Source organism: Astatotilapia calliptera, chromosome 2 (assembly GCF_900246225.1).
Source record: "Astatotilapia calliptera chromosome 2, fAstCal1.2, whole genome shotgun sequence".
Classification (NCBI taxonomy): Eukaryota; Metazoa; Chordata; class Actinopteri; order Cichliformes; family Cichlidae; genus Astatotilapia; species Astatotilapia calliptera.
In genome coordinates, this window is record NC_039303.1 from 20,935,680 (window position 1) to 20,955,928 (window position 20,249).

At 40.6% G+C, this 20,249-nt stretch overlaps 1 protein-coding gene across 3 annotated transcripts in view; it reads right to left on the reverse strand.

The window, feature by feature from the left end:
- Window positions 1-20,249, reverse strand: part of nrg2b (neuregulin 2b) — a 73,040-nt gene that overhangs the window by 37,271 nt on the left and 15,520 nt on the right. The window contains exon 1 of one of the 3 annotated variants that reach the window (XM_026187034.1): window positions 302-999. The exons of the other annotated variants lie outside the window; for them this stretch is intronic. Within the exon in view, the coding sequence (XP_026042819.1) occupies window positions 302-380 (79 nt within the window). The 5' untranslated portion in view covers window positions 381-999. Of the gene's footprint in view, window positions 1-301; window positions 1,000-20,249 lie in introns of those variants that run through there. 3 annotated transcript variants of the gene reach the window in all.

Sequence of the window (20,249 nt, forward strand, 5' to 3'; positions counted from 1 at the left end):
TCGACTTTTCTTGCTTGAGTAACTTTTACTAAAACCTTAGACACCATCTGTTTAAAAGATGGTGTTGCCCTTTTAAAATATGACTTTCAGTTTTTAGCCAAATGGTTTGGTGCTGAATGCCACAGAGGAAATAGGAAATTACACAGGTGGAAGTCAGTCTAGAAAAAAAAACATACAACCTCTGAATGGATCTGATAAGTAGATCCTCCACGAAGCACCGTCCAAACAGCTTGCAGTTATATAAGTGGGATTCAAGTATGTGTTTGTGACTCAAAAGAGAACAAGCAGGATGCCTACTTACATTTAGTAAGATTTAGTGTTGTCACAGTCTCCGCACACACTGTGGATGTGTAATTCCACGTCATGCCAAAGTAAACCATCCCAGCATCATCACATGCTGTCTCTGTCTCGCTCCATGGCTCCTGGTTTGTAATGAGTAATGCTGAAGAATAGCAGTGTGGACATCTTCAAAATACAAACTTTTGAATACTTCACTTACTATTTTGATATGTTCTCCACGTACAACTGTCTCAGTAATACGTGGATCCATTGATCATCATCTTTGACTTGCAGGTAATGTCATAGCCAACACTGCATTTACGATGTTAGAGATGCTTGACTTAACGTGTTCACAATAACATCAGGTCAAAGTGTATAATTATCATTCACTGCAGTCGACTGCATTCTTTAGAACATTTTAGCATCTTTCAGCTCACTGTTTTGGTTTAAGCCCCCCAACTGTTCTTGTTCAGTCTCATCATTCTTATCTACAGGCAGCTGTTTTCAAGGAAGAAACAAACAACTGGAAAGGCAGTCAACAAGCTAGCTTTGAATACAGTTGTGCAGGTAACACCTCCAGCTTGGTTATTTGTAAGTGATTACTTGGTTTACTGACGGCTGTACAGTCTACAGTTTGTTGTTATTATCAGCATTGAGTGAACAGTGTCACCTGCATCAGGCTTTTCAGAGTAGATAAATGTATAATAAGAAATTATTATCCTCACTCTGTTTAGTCATTCTAAGTCAAAATCGGGTTATGATTAAAAAGCTTGATGAGTTTCAAGGCCTGAGTTTTGGACTCACAGGGCTTACGTGCACATTCACAGATGGAACAGTATAAATATGACAGAACCCAGGCTGCACATGGAAACCCGACTTGTTCTGCAGTGTGTTCCTGTTTCTTCTCATCACAATAAAAGGTTTTATCTGATAAGGACTGCATGATTACTGCACATAAAACTGCTGGTAGATGTGGTGTTAAACAAAATCTTGCATTAGTTACATAGAGTTACTGGAAGAAAAACTAACTATATTTGTGTAATTATTCATTAAATATAGGAAAAATATATAATCTTTATTTACTATTATTATTTTGATCACACTATGTGTTTCCACATATGGTTGGCAAGCAATAGGTTGCAAGTTCAATTCTAGCCAGAGACATAAATCCCCTTTGGTGTTACATAAAACTGCCAAACCAAGATCCCTGGTGACAAAGGATCACCAAAAGTAGCTGCTTCTACTTTTTTTTTAATTTTATTTTAGTAGTACTGTAAAAGTGACACTAAACCTTTTTTTAAAGTGTGGTACACATGTACCTTACCAGTCAATAATGTAAAATTTGACTTTAATTCAAGCTTTCCTTTATAAATGTATACACTCACACATATACACAGACAAGTCTTGATTTACTGCACCACAAAGACACTCAGCAAGTCGTGTTGTGCTTCTTCACATTCAGCTATAGAATAGCTTCAGGCTGTATTTTTCATGTATCCAGAAGCAAGAATGAAAAGAAATGGTCACGTTTTTCCATCTGTGAATACAGTGGTGTGAAAAAGTGTTTGCCCCCTTCCTGACTTCCCATTTTTTATGTTCGTCACACTTGAGTGTTTCAGATCATCATACAAATATTAGATACAATAATAAACAAAGATGATGCAAGTAAACACACAATGCAGTTTCTAAATGAAGGCGTTTATTATTAATGGGGAAAAAACAAAAACCTACATGGCCCTGAACCTGATAAGTGGTTGGGCCATCCTTGGCAACGCTGTGGAGGAGTTTTGGCCCACTCATCTTCGCAGAACTGCGATTCAGCCACATTAGAGGGTTTTTGAGCATGAAGCACCTTCTTAAGTTCATACCAGAGCATCTCAGTCAGATTCAGGACAGGACTTTGACTAGGTCACTCCAAAGTCTTCATTTTGTTTCTCTTAAGCCATTAGGAGTTGGACTTGCTGGTGTGTTTTGGATCATTGTCCTGCTGCAGAACCCAAGTGTGCTTCAGCTTGGGGTCACAAGCAGATGGCCGGACAGTCTCCTTCAGGATGTTTTAGTAGACGGCAGAATTCATGGTTCCATTTACCACAGCAAGTCTTCCATGTCCTGAGGCAGCAAAGCAGCCCAAGACCACACTACCACCAAAATATTTTACTGTTGGTATGATGTTCCAGCGTTACTTTTACACCAGATGTAACGGGACACACACACGTTCCAAAAAGTTCGGCTTTTGTCTCATCAGTCCACAGAGTATTTTCCCCAAAGTCTTAGGGGTCATCAAGATGTTTTCTGGCAAAACTGAGACAAGCCTTTATGTTCCTTTTGCTCAGCAGTGGTTTTCATCTTGGAACTCAGCCATGCAGGCTGTTTTTGCCCAGTCTCTTTCTTATGGTGGAGTCAGGAACAGTGACCTTAACTCAGGCAAGTGAGGCTTGCAGTCTTTGGATGTTGCTCTAGGTCTTTTGTGACCTCTTGGGTGACTTGTTGTTCCACTCTTGGGGTCATTGTGATTGGCTGGCCACTCCTGGAAACATTTACCACTTTTCCATGTTTTTGCCATTTGTGGATAATGGCTCTGACTGTCCTTGGATCGCGGCATGATGTCTGGCACTTTCATTTGGAAACTGCATTTTGTGTCCACTTGGGTTTTCTTTGTCAAATTTGTCAAGCATTTGAGTGTGACAGACTTACAAAAATAGGACATCGAGAATGGGGCAAACACTTTTCCACACAATTCTATGTAGATAATCAATCTAACATTTTTTTCTAATAGTAACTGTTGAACAAGCAACTTCTTAAGGGAAGGTACTGCAACATCGTCTTTATCTTACTTTTCTTAGAGCTTTTTAAACTTCTGTTTCTGTCTGTCTTAAATATACTGTATCATTTAAAGTGTCACACATGATTACCTCAATTTTAAATAGGCCTGTTTTAGGTTATTGGTATGAGCTAAAGTAAAACCTTCCCTGTAACTTATGTTACTAGGATGCTTTATTATGTCTGCAAAAATGCATAAAAAGGCTCTGGTCATGACAAATTGTTTTCTATAAGGCACTGAGCGGCCTGGTTGCTGTTTTTGTCCTGCTTTTTGCTCTGGATATTTTGCAGGAGACGATGCGGAAATCAAGGGAGCTGTAATCTAATGACAATGATCCAAAACACACCGCCCGGGCAACAAAGGAGTGGCTCCGTAAGAAGCATTTGAAAGTCCTGGAGTGGCCTAGCCAGTCTCCAGACCTCAACCCCATAGAAAATCTGTGGCGGGAGTTGAAAGTCCGTGTTGCTCGGCGACAGCCCCAAAACATCACTGCTCTCGAGAAGATCTGCATGGAGGAATGGGCCAAAATACCAGCTACTGTGTGTGCAAACCTGGTGAAGACCTATAGTAACCGTTTGACCTCTGTTATTGCCAACAAAGGTTATGTTACAAAGTATTGAGTTGTATTTTTGTTATTGACCAAATACTTATTTTCCACCCTAATTTACGAATAAATTCTTTACAAATCCTACCATGTGGATTCATGGATTTTTTTTTCACATTCTGTCTCTCACAGTTGAAGTGTACCTCTGGTGCAAATTACTGACCTCTGTCATCATTTTAGGTGGGGGAACTTGCACAATCGGTGGCTGACTAAATACTTTTTTGCCCCACTGTATCATTTAAAGTGTCACACATGATTACCTCAATTTTAAATAGGCCTGTTTTAGGTTATTGGTATGAGCCAAAGTAAAACCTTCCCTGTAACTTATGTTACTAGGATGCTTTATTATGTCTGCAAAAATGCATAAAAAGGCTCTGGTCATGACAAATTGTTTTCTATAAGGCACTGAGCAGCCTGGTTGCTGTTTTTGTCCTGCTTTTTGCTCTGGATATTTTGCAGGAGACGATGCGGAAATCAAGGGAGCTGTAATCTAATGACAATGTACCACATGTGGAAAAGAGATGAGATTTCATTGTGGGAGGGGCGACATTAGGCCAATTCCACCAGTACGAATCTGACATTTAGTTTCACAATGACAAAATACCTCTGAGAATAATAATCTTTGTTTGTATTGCACTTTTCAAAAGCAAGTTACAAAGTGCTTCACAGTCAGTAAATACATTAGAAATAATCAAGAGTAAATTAACTAGAAATGCCACAAAACAACAGAAAGAAAACACAGTGGGAGGACACAAATAATGCAGCACAATGTCTAAAAAAAGTCTTGCAAATATATTGATTTTCCTTTCTCTTTTAAAAAAGTAAATATAAAAACGTCAGCATCACTGTTAAGAGCTCATACTAAAGTCTGGAGGAGTCAAGGTGTTGCACTACAGCACTACAGATTTACTCCACACGCGCCGCAGTTTTTTACATGTATCGTTTCACTGTGGCAAGGCAGCTCTGGAAAAAAACAGACAGAAAAGATGACTGTGACTTCTCACAAACCACAGAGTTCATTTGAAATATGTGTGGGAGAAACGGGAGTGAGGTGTTAAAATGAAATTTAGGTCTCTGCAGATTAGAATATTTTTCTAAAGCTTGGCAATACGCACATGCGAGTAGGAGGTTAAGACACACAGGAGGAGAAGGAGAGGACAGCCAGTTTGTCCATACATCCGGTGTTAAATAACAGTCAATCCTTCTGTCAGTCTGTTAATCAATCCCTCCAAACTACCTCAAAGTGCTCGGTTCAATCACATTTACCGGAGCACCGCTCAGCTTCCATGCACCGTGTTGTCAGCAGTGTAACATCCTACAAAGTATCGTGTAGAGTACTTGGATTAGCCTTGTAGTCAAACATCCAGTTACTTTTTCAAATAAGAAATCCTGTATCTTTGATGTATGTCCATGTTTCTGTCCCCCTCCGGCTCTTTGACACACTGCTGTGTACTAATAGAATATATCAAGTCCTACAGTTGTGTCAGTCAGGTCAGCTAGCTTGAAGGAAGGGAGGTCAACCTTCACATTCTGGAAGTATAGCCATTATTTTTGTGTGGAGGTGACAATAAGTGTCTGTCAGCTGCTAAGGAGCTCAGCATACATAGCTCAGCAGCCGCACCTTTTAGCTCTGCTAAAGCTATCACTCTGAGGGTTGCTGGTTATGTAGCAGAGGAGGCGCTAATGTCAACTGGCTATGCAATGAGCTAAAGTAAGTACATTCAGAGATCAGTGGGCTACATTTCCTCTGGACAGTATAACAAACATCTATCTTCTTCTGTTTATCCAATTCAGGTCACAGCAGAGGGCTGGAGAGCATTTAAGCTGGCGTAGGGCAAGAGGTGTGATATAACCTGGACAGGCCGTCAGTCTAACACACAGAGAAGGACAACCATTCACATGCATGGGCCATTTAGAAACACCAGTCAACCTAACCCCACTAACTGCAAGTCTCTGGGCAGGAGCCAGAGGAGAACCCACACAGATATGGGGAGATAAACCCAGCAACATGGTGGAGTCAAACCCAGGACCTTCCTATTATGAGAGAATAGCACTAACCACCATACCACCACATTATCAGAATCAGAATACTTTATTGATCCCTGGGGGAAATATTTTTTTTGTTACAGTGCTCCATTATAAACCAACATTAACAAGACAGACAATACACTAACTAAGAATAGTACAATATATACACACATATATATATATAAATATACATAAGTCACTCATTAATAAATAGCTGGAAAAGAAACATGTAGTTGTAGCAGTAACCAGTGTGTTAAGTGGATGCGTTGTACAGGGAGATGGCCACAGGCAGGAAAGATTTCCTGTGTCGTTCAGTGGTGCTTTTCGGTAATCTCAGTCTCTCACTGAACGAGCTCCTGTGACTGACCAGCATGTCATGGAGTGGGTGGGAGGTGTTATCCAACATTGTCTTTATTTTGGACAACATCCGCCTCTCCGACACCACCTTAGGTATGATACACGGAAATTCCAAAAGTGTGTAAATGTTTCTCGGTAGGTGATGATTTTGAAAGAGATAACAAGTTTCTTTTAAACCAGTATTACTCAACACTTGTGGTCTACAAGATGGCCACTGCAAAAGAAAAAAAAGCTTCTACTTGTTGGGAGCTGATGAGAAAAACATTACCAGTCTCACAATATAGCCTAGCAGAGCCTGATACTGGATAAAAAAGGAAACAGCTAATCTTACTTACAGCTTGGTATAATAAAGCTGTAAAATTTAATACAGCAATTTCCCTAACCCTGACCCTAATGTCAGGGTCTGCTTGGATCCGAGCAATCTTCATCAGCAGAGGCTGTACACATGACTCTACATCGTCACAATCTTATAGCTGACTTAAGACTACAAGTGCATCAACTATGCATGTGATCTCCAAGCAGACTACAAAACAGCTGAGAACAACTGCTCATCTGTGGTGTCCACAGCTGTTTATGACTGACACCGTGTCCCGGGTTTACCTGGAGCAGGAAGATTAAGTGGCAAAATCTGCCGTCCCTCTAGGTCCTGCTTGAGGCTGGCTCCAAAAGGGAGTCAGTCTCCACAGATATGTTAAAAGACACGTTAAAACTGCATATTAACACTCGGGTCTAGTTTTAACCTCTATAAATACTTACTCTCATCATAAAAACTGCATGGAGGGTGAATTTTTTATGTGTCATCCATCTGGTTACTGGTTACAACTGGTGCTTTTAGGCATTTTTAATGGACTGTCTGACTGACAATATTGCCTGCTGTGGTCCAGACTAAACAAGAAGTTTGCGGTTTAGTTTTGGTGAGTGAAATTCTAGTATTTTAGCAACTAATTAGCAGATATATGTGTCTGTACTTTGTACTAGAGATGGACCGATCCGATATTACGTATCGGTATCGGTCCGATACTGACCTAAATGACTGGATCGGATATCGGAGAAAAATAAAAAATGTAATCCGATCCATTAAATATCACGAAAGCACCTCACAAAACTTGCAACACGCCGTAACTCACCTCAGAAAGTTAGCATGTCGGAGCAGTATGCATCACGTGATAGAGCGGCTGGGGACCTGTGGTCTGGATAGCATTTGGAGCTTCGCTAGCAACCTGGCATTTCATCTCCGACAAAGTTATCCCCGAGAGAAGTAAAGCAAGTGTGTAAGTCCATCTCTGAATGTTTGTAAAGCATTCCTGCGTTAAGCTTAACGAGCGACTGCCTCTCGCTCTCCGGCTGCTACTTCAATCGTGAAACTGCTTAAATGATCAGCTGATCGGCTTTTCTGTCGCGAGTCCGTCTTTGTTTTTGGCCCACTTTGCACCAGAAAGAGGAAACCAGCGGCTGAACAACAGCAGCACGTTTAAGCTTGATAAGCTGTTGTTAGAATTTATTTAATATTACTTTCTACACCAGGATCTTTTTCTACGTAGCTGACGCTGGTAACTGTGCAGGGGCGGATCTAGCAAAGTTTAGCCAGGGGGGCCGATAGGGCATTAACTGGGAAAAGGGGGCACAAAGACATACTTTTCTTTCTTATTCTCATTTAAAATGTCTAGCTTTTAATAAATAATTATCTGACACCCAAAGTTTTAATTTGATGTAAAATGAATAGAAGTCAATTACTGTATATAGTGACTATTAAGTCTAATATATATACCCTTTGGGAAGGTACCATCTGTGCAGTCTGCAATTTTGTTGAAGAAAGATGTTGAATCTATTTAATATTTCTTGAAAAATAATTGATTTCTGTGCATTTTTTTTCACACTGCATCAAATTAAGGTTGATTACGTCGATTAAGCATCATGAGGTGGAGCGTGAGGGGTGGTTCCCTATTTTTTATTTATTTATTTTTGTTGTTGCTGGGAGTTGGAACCCTATTAGTTAGGTTGCTTAATATTTACGCTAAGTACTCTTTAAAATACCAGAATAGGGAGGATGGTGTAGGTCTAAGTTTATTAGATTGATCAGTATTGCTGAACTATGAAATATTTTTTTTGTATACAGGTATAACAGAATAGCTTTAGTGTAGTTGTTGTTTTAAACTTGAGTATGAACTTGCAGACTTGCAAAATGCAGCAAGATATTTTAAAAAACAGTTTTGTTGATTAAAAAACACTATATCGGATTCATATCGGTATCGGCAGATATCCAAATTTATGATATCGGTATCGGTATCGGACATAAAAAAGTGGTATCGTGCCATCTCTACTTTGTACACACATGGTTTATGTTTGCAGCTACTAGCCAAACTTGCTAGCATTAGCTAATAACTTAGCATTCATCCCTTCATCTAAAAATGGTCACTTCACTTTATAGTTAGACCTGATAGATACCTGATAATATGAATTTACAACCTGTTCCCTTAACTTGCTATTTTTATTTAAGTAAAACCCTGCAGGTTAGTTTCAATTTATTGTGCATGGTGTGTAACTTAAATCTGTCAGGTCAATAAAACTTGTTAACTTAAGTTAATTTAAATAGCTTAAATAAATTCTGTGTTACAAGTTGACATAATATATTAGGGGTGCAATGATACACAAAATTCACGGTTTGGTTTGGTTCGATACTTTGGTGTCATGGTTCGATATTTTTTCGATACAAAAAAATGTTCATGCCTTTTTAATTTGTCATTTATTAAAATTATAAATATCTATTTTAACTCAAAAGTACAGTTTTTAAATTTAATGTTGCTGAAACAACAAAATAAAAAATAAAAAAATCTATCTGGTGGTGGTCAGAGGGCCCGGTGGCACCAGTGTCCGGCAGCCTTGCCTCTGTCAGTGCGCCCCAGGGCAGCTATGGCTACAATGTAGCTTGCCATTGCCAGTGTGTGAATGTGTGTGTGTGAATGGGTGAATGACTGAATGTAGTGTAAAGCGCTTTGGGGTCCTTAGGGACTGAGTAAAGCGCTATACAAATGCAGGCCATTTACCATTTATCTGAACGAGAAATCACTCATCTTTGGAAAAGAGAGTTTATTATAGAGAAATGGCTCTTCCCAAAATAAAAGCTATACTATACGCTTCTTCTGGGCTATATTCTCAGCAGCATATTAAACATATCAGGTCCCCATAAGGAGAATCATGTACTAACGGCTGTCTAATTGACTCGGGTAACGTTTGTAGCATGCGTGTTTGTTGTTTTTGTCAGCTTCCACTTGTCTTTGCACTAGGATGATGTCGGCGTAAATGTGCAGTCATATTCGTGCTGTCATGTTGCAACGAGCTTAGCTTCTGTCTTGCTAGCTTGCGCTGTGCTCAGTGGATCTGCACTCGACAGTGCAGCCTAAGCAGAGTAGTCGGACGCAGATCCACTGAGCGCTCAACACAGACAGCATCGTCAGAAGAAAAGTTGATAAAATAAATAAAACATTTTGTATTGTTCGATACATATGCGTACCGAACCGAAAGCACTGTATCGAACGGTTCAATATCGATACGAGTATTGTTGCACCCCTATAATATATATATAATTACATATAATTAAGTTGTTCCAGCAGTTATCTTTTTTCAGTGAATGAGTGTTCAATAGGTGTTCAAAGTCAAAATAAAAAAACTACCTTAATTTTAGGTTACAGTTCTTATGGCAGTTCTTAAATATTGAAACGGCCAGTGGTGACTTGAAGGATAAAAACATGTTTTATTTTTTAATATTTAACCAGAGCAACAAACGTTCCTTCATCCTAATCAAGGCTTCTTCTTTTTTTCGTTTCTTTTTAGCAGGCTCAAGTTAAACATAGTTACACGTGGGACTCAAAGTCGTATCTTTTGTATGCCAATCACGAGAACGTGACACTTTCTTGCCTGGAAAAACTGCCAGCAAACATCACTCAGGCAGCAGTTTGTTTCCTTCCTCCTACGTTACAAATTAGTCATATAAAAACTGAATTTCTAGGAGAGAAGACTGAAGCAGAAGAGACATTTTTTTAAGCTTGTATTTCCTCCTGTACGATTGCTCACCCCAGCTCCAGGATAGCGAGTCTACTTAGAATCAGCTGCAACATTTCCTGCTATTAAATTCTATTGTACTTCAAAGAGTACCTGCACAAAGGAGTCACAGCTGCATTTAACTTTATTAGCAACATTTCAAGCAACTGCTGTTTTTCCTCAGCCAGATAACCCATGGGAAGGAAATGAGAGCTATTTATAGCCAATGACATCATAATTATCTAATCACATCAATGTATGTTACCTATATCTGCCGTATACATGCATGCAATTACATTTCAATGGCATCTACATTTGACCTTGAATCTAATTCAGGCAGTTATTTTAAAAACAATATTTTCTTTAAAAAATATCCAGCTGGATACAATAATCAGTCATTAGTTTCAAATCCAAACCCACACCACAATAAAGAAAATATCTGCTACTATTCAGAGAAGCAAAATGATCTGGTCTGGACACTGCTGACACATATTTCTACTTGCGTATTTTCTACCATGTAACTCCTGGCCTGTTTTTCAAGATGCATATAGCTGCTGCAGCTCCACCTAACATATATGGCCGGTCACCTGGCGAGTCTGTGTGGCTTTATGTGGAGCTAAGTGAGGAAATGAGTCATGGAGTTTGGCCTGGAGCAGCAATTAGAGGTGAGCTTGGTTACCAATGAGCTCGTCCCTCTGTGGGACGCTCATCTTGGGCAACGCTGAGGTTTTGTCATCCAGAGAATGCTAGCTAAAAAACCAGAAAGAAATCACCCTTCATGGAGGTGACATCCACATTTATGACTGTGACGGTGTTGGTTTCACTGAATTATCATAAATTCCCTTTACGATTTTTAACCCATTTTAAAGCATTTATGGTAATCCTTCGAGTCGCTCTGGGCACTCAAACATGCTTTTGGAGTTTGTCCTTCAAAACAGCTGACAAACCGAAGCTGGATCCAGTGAATATGAGCAATACTGCAGAAAATTAAAAATGTTCTTATGTGTGATTATTGAAGGGTGATTTTAAAGAGCTACGAGTGCAATAACTTGAAAGTAAATTCAAAGAATACCGCTTGATACAATTTGTTTTTATTGTGCTGATGAGGGTTTATTCTCTTATGTTTGAATGGCTGCTCATGTAAAGCTTGCCTCAAACTCTACCACTACTTGATGATCAAAAACCCCGTCCCCAACGCTGAGGCAGAGGACTGAACTAAAAAAGGTTGTCCATTAAGCCTTAAAAATCGCTCTCTATGCCAGAAACAAATTTAACAGATCATCTGCCTAACATCTGACTGTACCCTATAGGTGTGATCAAGTAATTCAGTTAATATTTCTATCCCGCCTCATTGGCTAGACCTTCATTTTCACTGCATTAATTACCAAAAACACATGTAAGACAGCGCAAAGGGGACACTAGACACTTCCTAGAAACACCCGAGACTTCCCCGTGTGTTATTTCAGAGATTAGATCTTCATTAAAAAATGCAACTCTTTAAAAACAAACCACTGAAAGAAGAAATAGACACATCAGAAAGACTTGGATCACCTGGATGAACTTGAAGATGGTTGGTGTTGGAGATAGTTTCGAGGGTAGACACATGCAAACACTGAAGAGTGGTTATTATCAGTTATAACCCATGAACCTATCATTGGCTGTTGTTTAAATACTTCAGTGTGCCAGAGGTTCCACTGTAGCCGGGAAAAATCAAGGCCAGTGCCTCATATTTCACATGCTGATCTATATTTATAAACCCAGATACATTTAAAAGAAAAGGTTTAAAAAAAGATAAAAGCTGATGTTTTCAGAAATGCATATGCACCAACCCTCCTTTGTTCTCCATATTGTTTACCTGCATTCAACCAAAGCCTGCTCAAACACGATTGGTCAATACCACCATCTCACGTGGCATATGAGCAAGGAAGCTTCTAGTAGCAAAAATCTCGTCTGTGTCTTGTTGTTTGTCCCGTCTCCCTGCCCTCACCCAGCAGATGGCCGCCCCTCCCTGAGCCTGGTTCTGCTAAAGACTTCCTGTTAAAGGGGAGTTTTTTCTTCCCACTGTTACCAAGTGCTTACTCATAGGGAGGGTCATGTTGGGGTTTTCGCTGCAATATTATAGGGACTTTACCTTAAAGCAAAGATTTGGTGCTATATTAATTATATGAGTTGATATAAACTGAAATTGAATTGATCTGTCCCCTAATTGCAGATTCTGCATATTCATATGCAGATATGTTTTCATAAACACTAAGACATTGCCGATAAAAGTCCATAATGCACTAAGATGTAGAAATCATTTCTGACTGTGTCTTTGTGAGTTTTTACCTGTAAAATTATCAGTGAACAGACTGTAAAACATCCAACTGAGCTAATAAATCCTGTGGGTCCCGTCAGATCCTCCTCCAAGATCTTGCCTATTTTTGGCAGCAGTGCTTCCTAACAACCACTGAAAAAAAAACCCTGTGGATGAAACTGAAGTAAAATCCAAATGGAGTTTGTTTGGTGATGTTAGCTTAGAAGTTGAGCGGCAGTTTGATAAAGAATTATTCTTGAGCATTAACAAAAGCTAAGCCCGCACAACAGCTATGCACAAAAAGACAGAGTGATTCTGAAATTCATGTGCACGAACACAATTAGAGCAGATTCACACATCCCACACAGCACAGGCACCGAGCAGGCCATAACAAGTCTAATTCTGCAGCTGCAATTTACACACTGACACAGAAAGTTTCCACATCTCTCTGCATATATGTGCATACGTAATGCTCAGCACTGATGGATACGTGTGATTGGGTGTGTGTGTGTGCACGCGTGCTCTTAGTTGCTGACCCAAGCCTTCTGTATCACTGAGTGATGGGAGAATTCCTCAGTGTGAGTGTGGAGGGGTGGTAGTGGTACTCAGGGGGGAGCACAAACGGACAGCAGAGCCTGGCCAATAGCCTGTGACCGGCCCACTCGGCTGTCCAATCACATGTGACACCGCTCCAATCAGCCGTCCATCATGAGGTCCTTCTTTCAAGGTCAGCTGATGGTCTCCCTCTCTCCCTCCCTCTGTCCATTCAGAGAAGCAGGCATCAACAAAATTGATCTAATTTCTCACTAAGCATGATCCAATAGCAAAGAGTGATATGGAAGCCAAACCAATTAGGTGTGTTCGCAGGCAGGTATGGCACCCTGGGAAGTCATGGCCAGCAGCATGACTGCACACATGGGCTGCATGTGTGTGTTTGTGTGTAGGTGTGTGTAGGTGTGTGTGTGTGTCACCTGATGAGATGGTGAGGGAAGACACAGAGCACATTCATAAAATGACATGTGGAGAGGAAGCTGATGCGTGTGTGCTCGTGTGTTCATGTACAAAAGAGAGAAGCTCCTTCTATCTCATTCTCAGATCAGTGTGATTTCTGCAGCGCACAGCTGTCACCATGGAAACCAGAGAGGGAGCAGGAGAGAGAGAGAGAGGAGGTTAGGCAGAAAGAAAGAAGAAAATAAGATTGAGTAAGAGTAGGAGAGAGAGAATGTGTGTTTGAGGGAGAGCGAGAAAAAAAGGAGGTGGTTGTTGAATGATAGCAGCCACAACAGGCCTCTATGCAGCTGGCTAACCTCTGCACAGCGGCAACGCCAAAGCCAACCTGTGTGTGTGTTTTTGTGTGTGGGCTCTTGCCTGTCACGTGCACATTTAATGACAAAAATGATTCTGAGTTGGATGTGCGCGCATGGTTAGCGAGAACGATTGTTGATAAATCATAGTCTTCCTCGCCTTTCAGCCCGTTTTTTTTGCCATGATGTTCATTTTGTCACATGAACATCATGCTTACGCACACACGCTGACTTGACCTTGCCTGTTATCTCTGGTGGTGGTGTTTATTGTTCTGTTGACTGCAGCGAGATCTGTTTAGGTATAAATACACCCTTCAGATTCAACAGAAATCAGGATATTTTTCCCCCCACAAACACAGACAGTAACACAGAGAGATGGAGGGAGAAGGAGAGCGAGGCTGTCTTCTGCTCTAGATGTACAGTCAAGCCTTTTGTAAGAGATGGAAAGAGAAGAGTGGGTGTGAGAAAGCCAGGGAGAAGGAGAGGAAGATTCAGGGAGAAGGTTTGACTGAGAGGACCAAAGAAAATGAAGGAGATAGATAGATAGATAGATAGATAGATAGATAGATAGATAGATAGATAGATAGATAGATAGATAGATAGATAGATAGAGTTTATAATGAATAGTTAATGAAGGGCTCGCGGGCAGAACGGTGGGGAAAAGCTATTCTCTCCTTTCTTCTCCTCCTCTTTTTCTCTGGGTTAGGAGTCGTGTGCAAGTCATTCTGCTCCCCACCTGTCCTCAATTTATCTTTCCTCCCATTTCCTTTTTTCCCTCCCCAAACACTTTCTATTCTTTCTCTCACCTCTCCCCTCTTTTCATCTGTCCATCTTCCCCTCCCCTCTCTCGTCCCTCTTCATCCATTCTTGCTCCCTCTTCCCCTCCTCTCCTTCACCCCCTCATCCCACCATTTCTCACCTCTCCTTCCACCCACCAACCAGCCCACCCCATCCACCCCCACTCACACACATCATTAACTGCAGGCTTGTAAAGCGGACTAACAGACACAATTCTCCTGATAAAGGGATTGAAGCATTGATCACATCCGTCCTCCATAAGGAGCTAAAGATTCTGTTGAAGAAAGATGTTCTGTCGGCCCCCTCACAGACCAAACATAGCAAACATAAAGGCGAAACAAAGATAGAGAGTTAATTCTCACGGTATACCCCAATTTTCTCTTCTTGCTCCCTTTTCTTCTTTACTTTTTGGTTTATTCTGCAATTTTGTTCCTTACAGCACTGGTTTGCACTGTCACACAGATAGCACACAGCTCTGCTTCATCTGGTGATCAGAAACCCCACTAAGCTCCTGTTACATTCATGAGTGACCGAATGACATAAAATTGGTAATAAGGAAAAAAAGAGGTTAATAGTTATTGTGTGCAGGGACAAAAAGGAACTATAGCTGGTTCAAAACACTACATCCTTACCGAACTGTGAGACCTCCATAAACTCCCCTATGGCTATAAGCTGAAAGATTGATTTTAGGTGCTGAGATCTCAGGAAGCAGCGATACTGCTAGGAATAAATCTAAACTATCAATAACTATCTGGTTTTAAAAAAGACAACCAGTGAAATGGAACCCTAAACTGTAAACTGCCCTATTAATAGGTTTGTATGACAGGTTTGATTATTCAGATATTAGCAGTTACTGTGCAGCCTATCACAGGACAAGCGTTATTGGGCTCCATGGCTTAGGGTCAAGTTACATTAAAGAAACAAGGTGCTCAAAGAATCCTGAACTGAAATCTATAAGAGATTTCAGCCGCAGGAAAGATGGTGGCAGATGCACATGTGTGAAAAGCTAACTGTGGAAACACGTGTGAAAAACAGCTGTAGGTATGTTCACGAGTTGAAATGGACTCAAGGCAAGTCTGATTGAAGCTTTTTTCTCTCTCTCTGATACAAGATGAATAATTTGCACTATTGTGGCCCCTCAGAACTGTATGTATGCACACTTATAAGTTTACACATGTCTTGTGATTAGCGTGGTCCATCTGAGTACGTGTGACAAGACACGTACTATAGTGCTTTTCTATGTACATATATATATATATATATATATATATATACACATATATATATATATATATATATATTAGGGGTGCAACGATATTCGTATCGATATTGAACCGTTCGATACAGTGCTTTCGGTTCGGTACGCATATGTATCGAACAATACAATTTTTTTCAATTTTTTTCAATTTTTTTCAATTTTTTTTTTTTTTTGTGTCCCGTTTGGATCTATAGCCATCAGAATTGTTGTCTTGAGGCCAAGAAAGATGCCAAGAGGATTTATTTTAAGTGGATCATCATATTGGTCCATTTGATTGACCTTTATTATAATTATGAATTTATTTTATTTTCAGTTGCAAATGGGACAGACATGACTGTGGGATAGGACAGGGGGAAAGAATGAAAGAAAGAGGGGGAGAGAAAGAAAGAAAACCAAAGGGGAGAAAAAAAAAGAACAATACAAAATTTGTAATTTATTTTATCAACTTTCCTTCTGACGATGCTGTCTGTGTTGAGCGCTCAGTGAATCTGCATTTGACTACTCCGCCTAGGCTCGAGAGTGCAGCCTAGGCGGAGTAGTCGAACGCAGATTCACTGAGCACTCAACACAGACAGCATGGTCAGAAGGAAGAGCGCAGGGCAAGCTAGCGAGACAGAAGTGGACCTCCCCACCCTCATTCAGATCTGGCGTTTGGAATTATTTTGGTTTTCATGTGACGTATGACCCTGAAGGTAAGCGAGTCATGGACTAAAGTAAAACAGTATGTTGGATGTGCCATGCAATGCTCAATTACATGGGTGGGAGCTAGTGTGTTAGCGCAGTTAGCTCGTTAACGTGTTGGCCGTCTAGCCCCTCTGTATAGGGTAGCTCGTTAACGGAGATTTGCCGTGTTGTGGCGTTAAGGTTATTTCAACGAGATTAACCTGAAAGCACTAGTGGGAACACAACGAATATGACTGCACATTTACACCGACATCATCCTAGTGCAAAGACAAAAACAACAAGCATGCATGCTACAAACTTTAGCCGAGTCATTTAGACAGCTGTTAGCACAGGATTCTCCTTATGGAGACCTGATATGTTTAATATGCTGCTGAGAATATAGCCCAGAAGAAGCGGATAGTATAGCTTTTATTTTGGAAAGAGACATTTCTCTGTAATAAACTCTCTTTTCCAAAGATGAGTGATTCCTCAATCAGATACAGGGCTCGCAATATCGCTAGCCCGACGTCCCGGGGCTATCTCTGCCCTGCCTGTCGGGCTATTGTAGGAAGGAAAAATATATGTCAATGCTTTTGCATTCTTTCAGAAATGTAGCTGGGTAATTATGTCATTGGGTGAGCCACTGTCAATATGTGACATATTGAAATCGTGTTTGAATTTGCGCTTGTTTTTTTGCTTTCACTTTGCAATCGCGCGAACTGTGTATAGAGAGCGACAGCACTGATCTGTGAGTGATGATAATTTGTGCACCAATTCCTCTGACATCGTCTTATTAATTGTTAGCTTACTATGCAAACATGACAAGTGAAATCTCCCGCAGCTTAAACATGTGAGAGGTTGATCGCGCAGAGAATCGCTGAGCTTATGTGAGTGCGGCAGGATATATATTTGACTACGATGACCTGGATGACTGAGAACCTTCACAGACAGATATATATTTTAGTTCTGCTGAGCCAAATAAGACAGGTCAGGGTGAAGAAGTGACAGCCAAAGAAAAGCTTACCACAAAACGGAGAAGTTATGACAAATCAGACTATAAGGCAAAAAGAAAGTGCAGCTTTATGGTTTCATGGACAAAAGAATTTCTGTGGCTGCAATATGACGAGCTAAAAAACAACACGCACAAGGGTTAGGGTTAAATTTAAAAACTGTACTTTTGTGTTAAAATATATATTTATAATTTTAATAAATGACAAATTAAAAAGGCATGAACATTTTTTTTTGTATCGAAAAAATATCGAACCGTGACACCAAAGTATCGAACCGAACCGAACCGTGAATTTTGTGTATCGTTGCACCCCTAATATATATATATATATATATGTATATATATATATATATATATATGTGTGTATGTATATATGTATGTATATATATATATAATGACCGAGCTAAGATCCTGTGGGACTTCCAGATACAAACGGACAAAATGGTGGTGGCTAACCAACCGGACATAGTGGTGGTAGACAAACAGAAGAAGACGGCCGTAGTGATCGATGTAGCGGTTCCGAATGACAGCAATATCAGGAAGAAGGAACACGAGAAGCTGGAGAAATACCAAGGGCTCAGAGAAGAGCTCGAGAGGATGTGGAGGGTGAAGGTAACGGTGGTCCCCGTGGTAATCGGAGCACTAGGTGCGGTGACTCCCAAGCTAGGCGAGTGGCTCCAGCAGATCCCGGGAACAACATCGGAGATCTCTGTCCAGAAGAGCGCAGTCCTGGGAACAGCTAAGATACTGCGCAGGACCCTCAAGCTCCCAGGCCTCTGGTAGAGGACCCGAGCTTGAAGGATAAACCGCCCGCATGGGCGTGCTGGGTGTTTTTTTATAGGGCTAATGGACCTATATAGTATCAGTCCTTAATATAATTGGGTTCTGAAGTCCCATTATGAAGCCGTGAGCTGACCATCCTACTGCTTTGAAAGTGGTGGTAGGTTAAACTCACGACTATGTGACGATGTGACTTACAGCTCATTAGCCAATCAGCATGCTCTGTTTATCCTCCTTTCCAATTCTCAGAAAGACCAGAAATGTATAAAATGAGGTGGATTTTGTATTATGACCTGGTGGCGAGGCGTAGTCGGCGGTGCCGTGCGGACGCACCTGCACGGCATCCGCAATCACGTCTGCTTGGTAAAACACGGGGACTCAGGGTTGGTGCTTGAGAGCTGCAGCCGCATGTAATACAATGGCTCAAAACTGTCACCCGTGGTCTCGCCGTGTCTCATTCACACAACACACCTGTCACTACCAACTGAGGTAACAGTGTCATCAGGAAAGAGTGCTGTTTTTCAATAGGCTGCTATACAATCTGAACCCTTTTTCTTCTGCAATCAGAGGAGCTGCCCCCTGCTGGTCATTAAAAAGAATGCAAGTTTGAGACTGACTAGTCAAACCCAGAAGCCATCTTTATCTTTTATATTATCTATACCAGATCCCAACAAACCATATGGGAGGCGTTTTAATGCTGAGGATCAGTTTTGATATTTTACTACAGCTGCTTTCAAACAATAAAGTATTAATTATCAGGTTCACATTGTCATGTAAAATACAACTCTCCCATTAAATAAATACAATAAGTATGTCTCGACTTTTTGTATCCAGAGCCAAACGAAATGCGGGGCATCGTCTCCATGTTGGACAAGGGATAAAAATGTCACGCAGTCCCACATAAAGCAGGACACCTGGTCACCCTAGCGCTGATTGATGAGATCAGATGGTGCCATCGCATGCAACATCAAGGAACGAAACATGTTTGAGTAGATGGCACTGTGGAAAAAGTGGAAAGCCTTTATTTCAATGAAACAGGCTTTAAACAAGACATTAAAAATGATTTTTGTATGTGTTGTTTGATTGTGAAAGATGTTTTGTGCTTTACATGAGTCTGTTTTTGAGTTTGATGTATTTCCGTCTGTTTACTTGAACAGAAATGTCTCTTATATTTGTGAACACATGGCAGTAAATTACATGCAAGATTTGATTAAAAAAAGAATGACTCACTGATCTTTTGTTTGACTGGCACTACTGTTCAGGGATGTCCCACTTGCATTTCAAATAAAATTAACGCTTTGCACTGAACTGACAAAGGTTTATTGAGGATTAAATCTTCACTTGGCATCTTTGCTTGTTGGCAACACCAAACAGCAGTGAGAGGAACCGGTTGTAGCATTTGAAGCCGAATCCCAGGAACCCTGTGATGTAACAGCAGCAAACTGATCACTGCGTGCTCTTTAATCAGCCGGTCAGCCTGTGATGCTTCGTACCAAAGAGAAAAGCACCACAAGAGATTTATTGTGAGCGAGTCCAACTTTCATGGGAGGGAGAGCGAACATTTAGTGCCTGGTTAAGTGACAGTCTGTGTCTCACTCCCAAACTGTGTTTTGGTCAATAGGAGCTTCTGTTTGACACCGTTTCCATAAATCTATGGAATATATAACAAAGGCGGTGTGACGTTGGTCTGGATTAAAATGCGCTTTTACTTGACATTTGACTTTCTTCCAGCCGTGGTCAGAAGAGAATAAAATTTGAATTTGATTTGAATTTGAGAGTGTGTGTGGGCAGATGGGGAGGTGTTACAATTGTAAGCTACTGTAAAATTAATCAAAACTATCAGTCTTTAGTAATAATTTATGAAAGTCTGAACAGTGTGGGGAACAGGAGGACAGATGATGTATTCTCTGTCTCGGCCTTCCTATTTTAGTCAAACACATTCTACCTTCGCCACCTCTCTTATTTTAAATCATGGTTATAGCAGTGTTGTATAAATACTGGTGAGCAACACGCT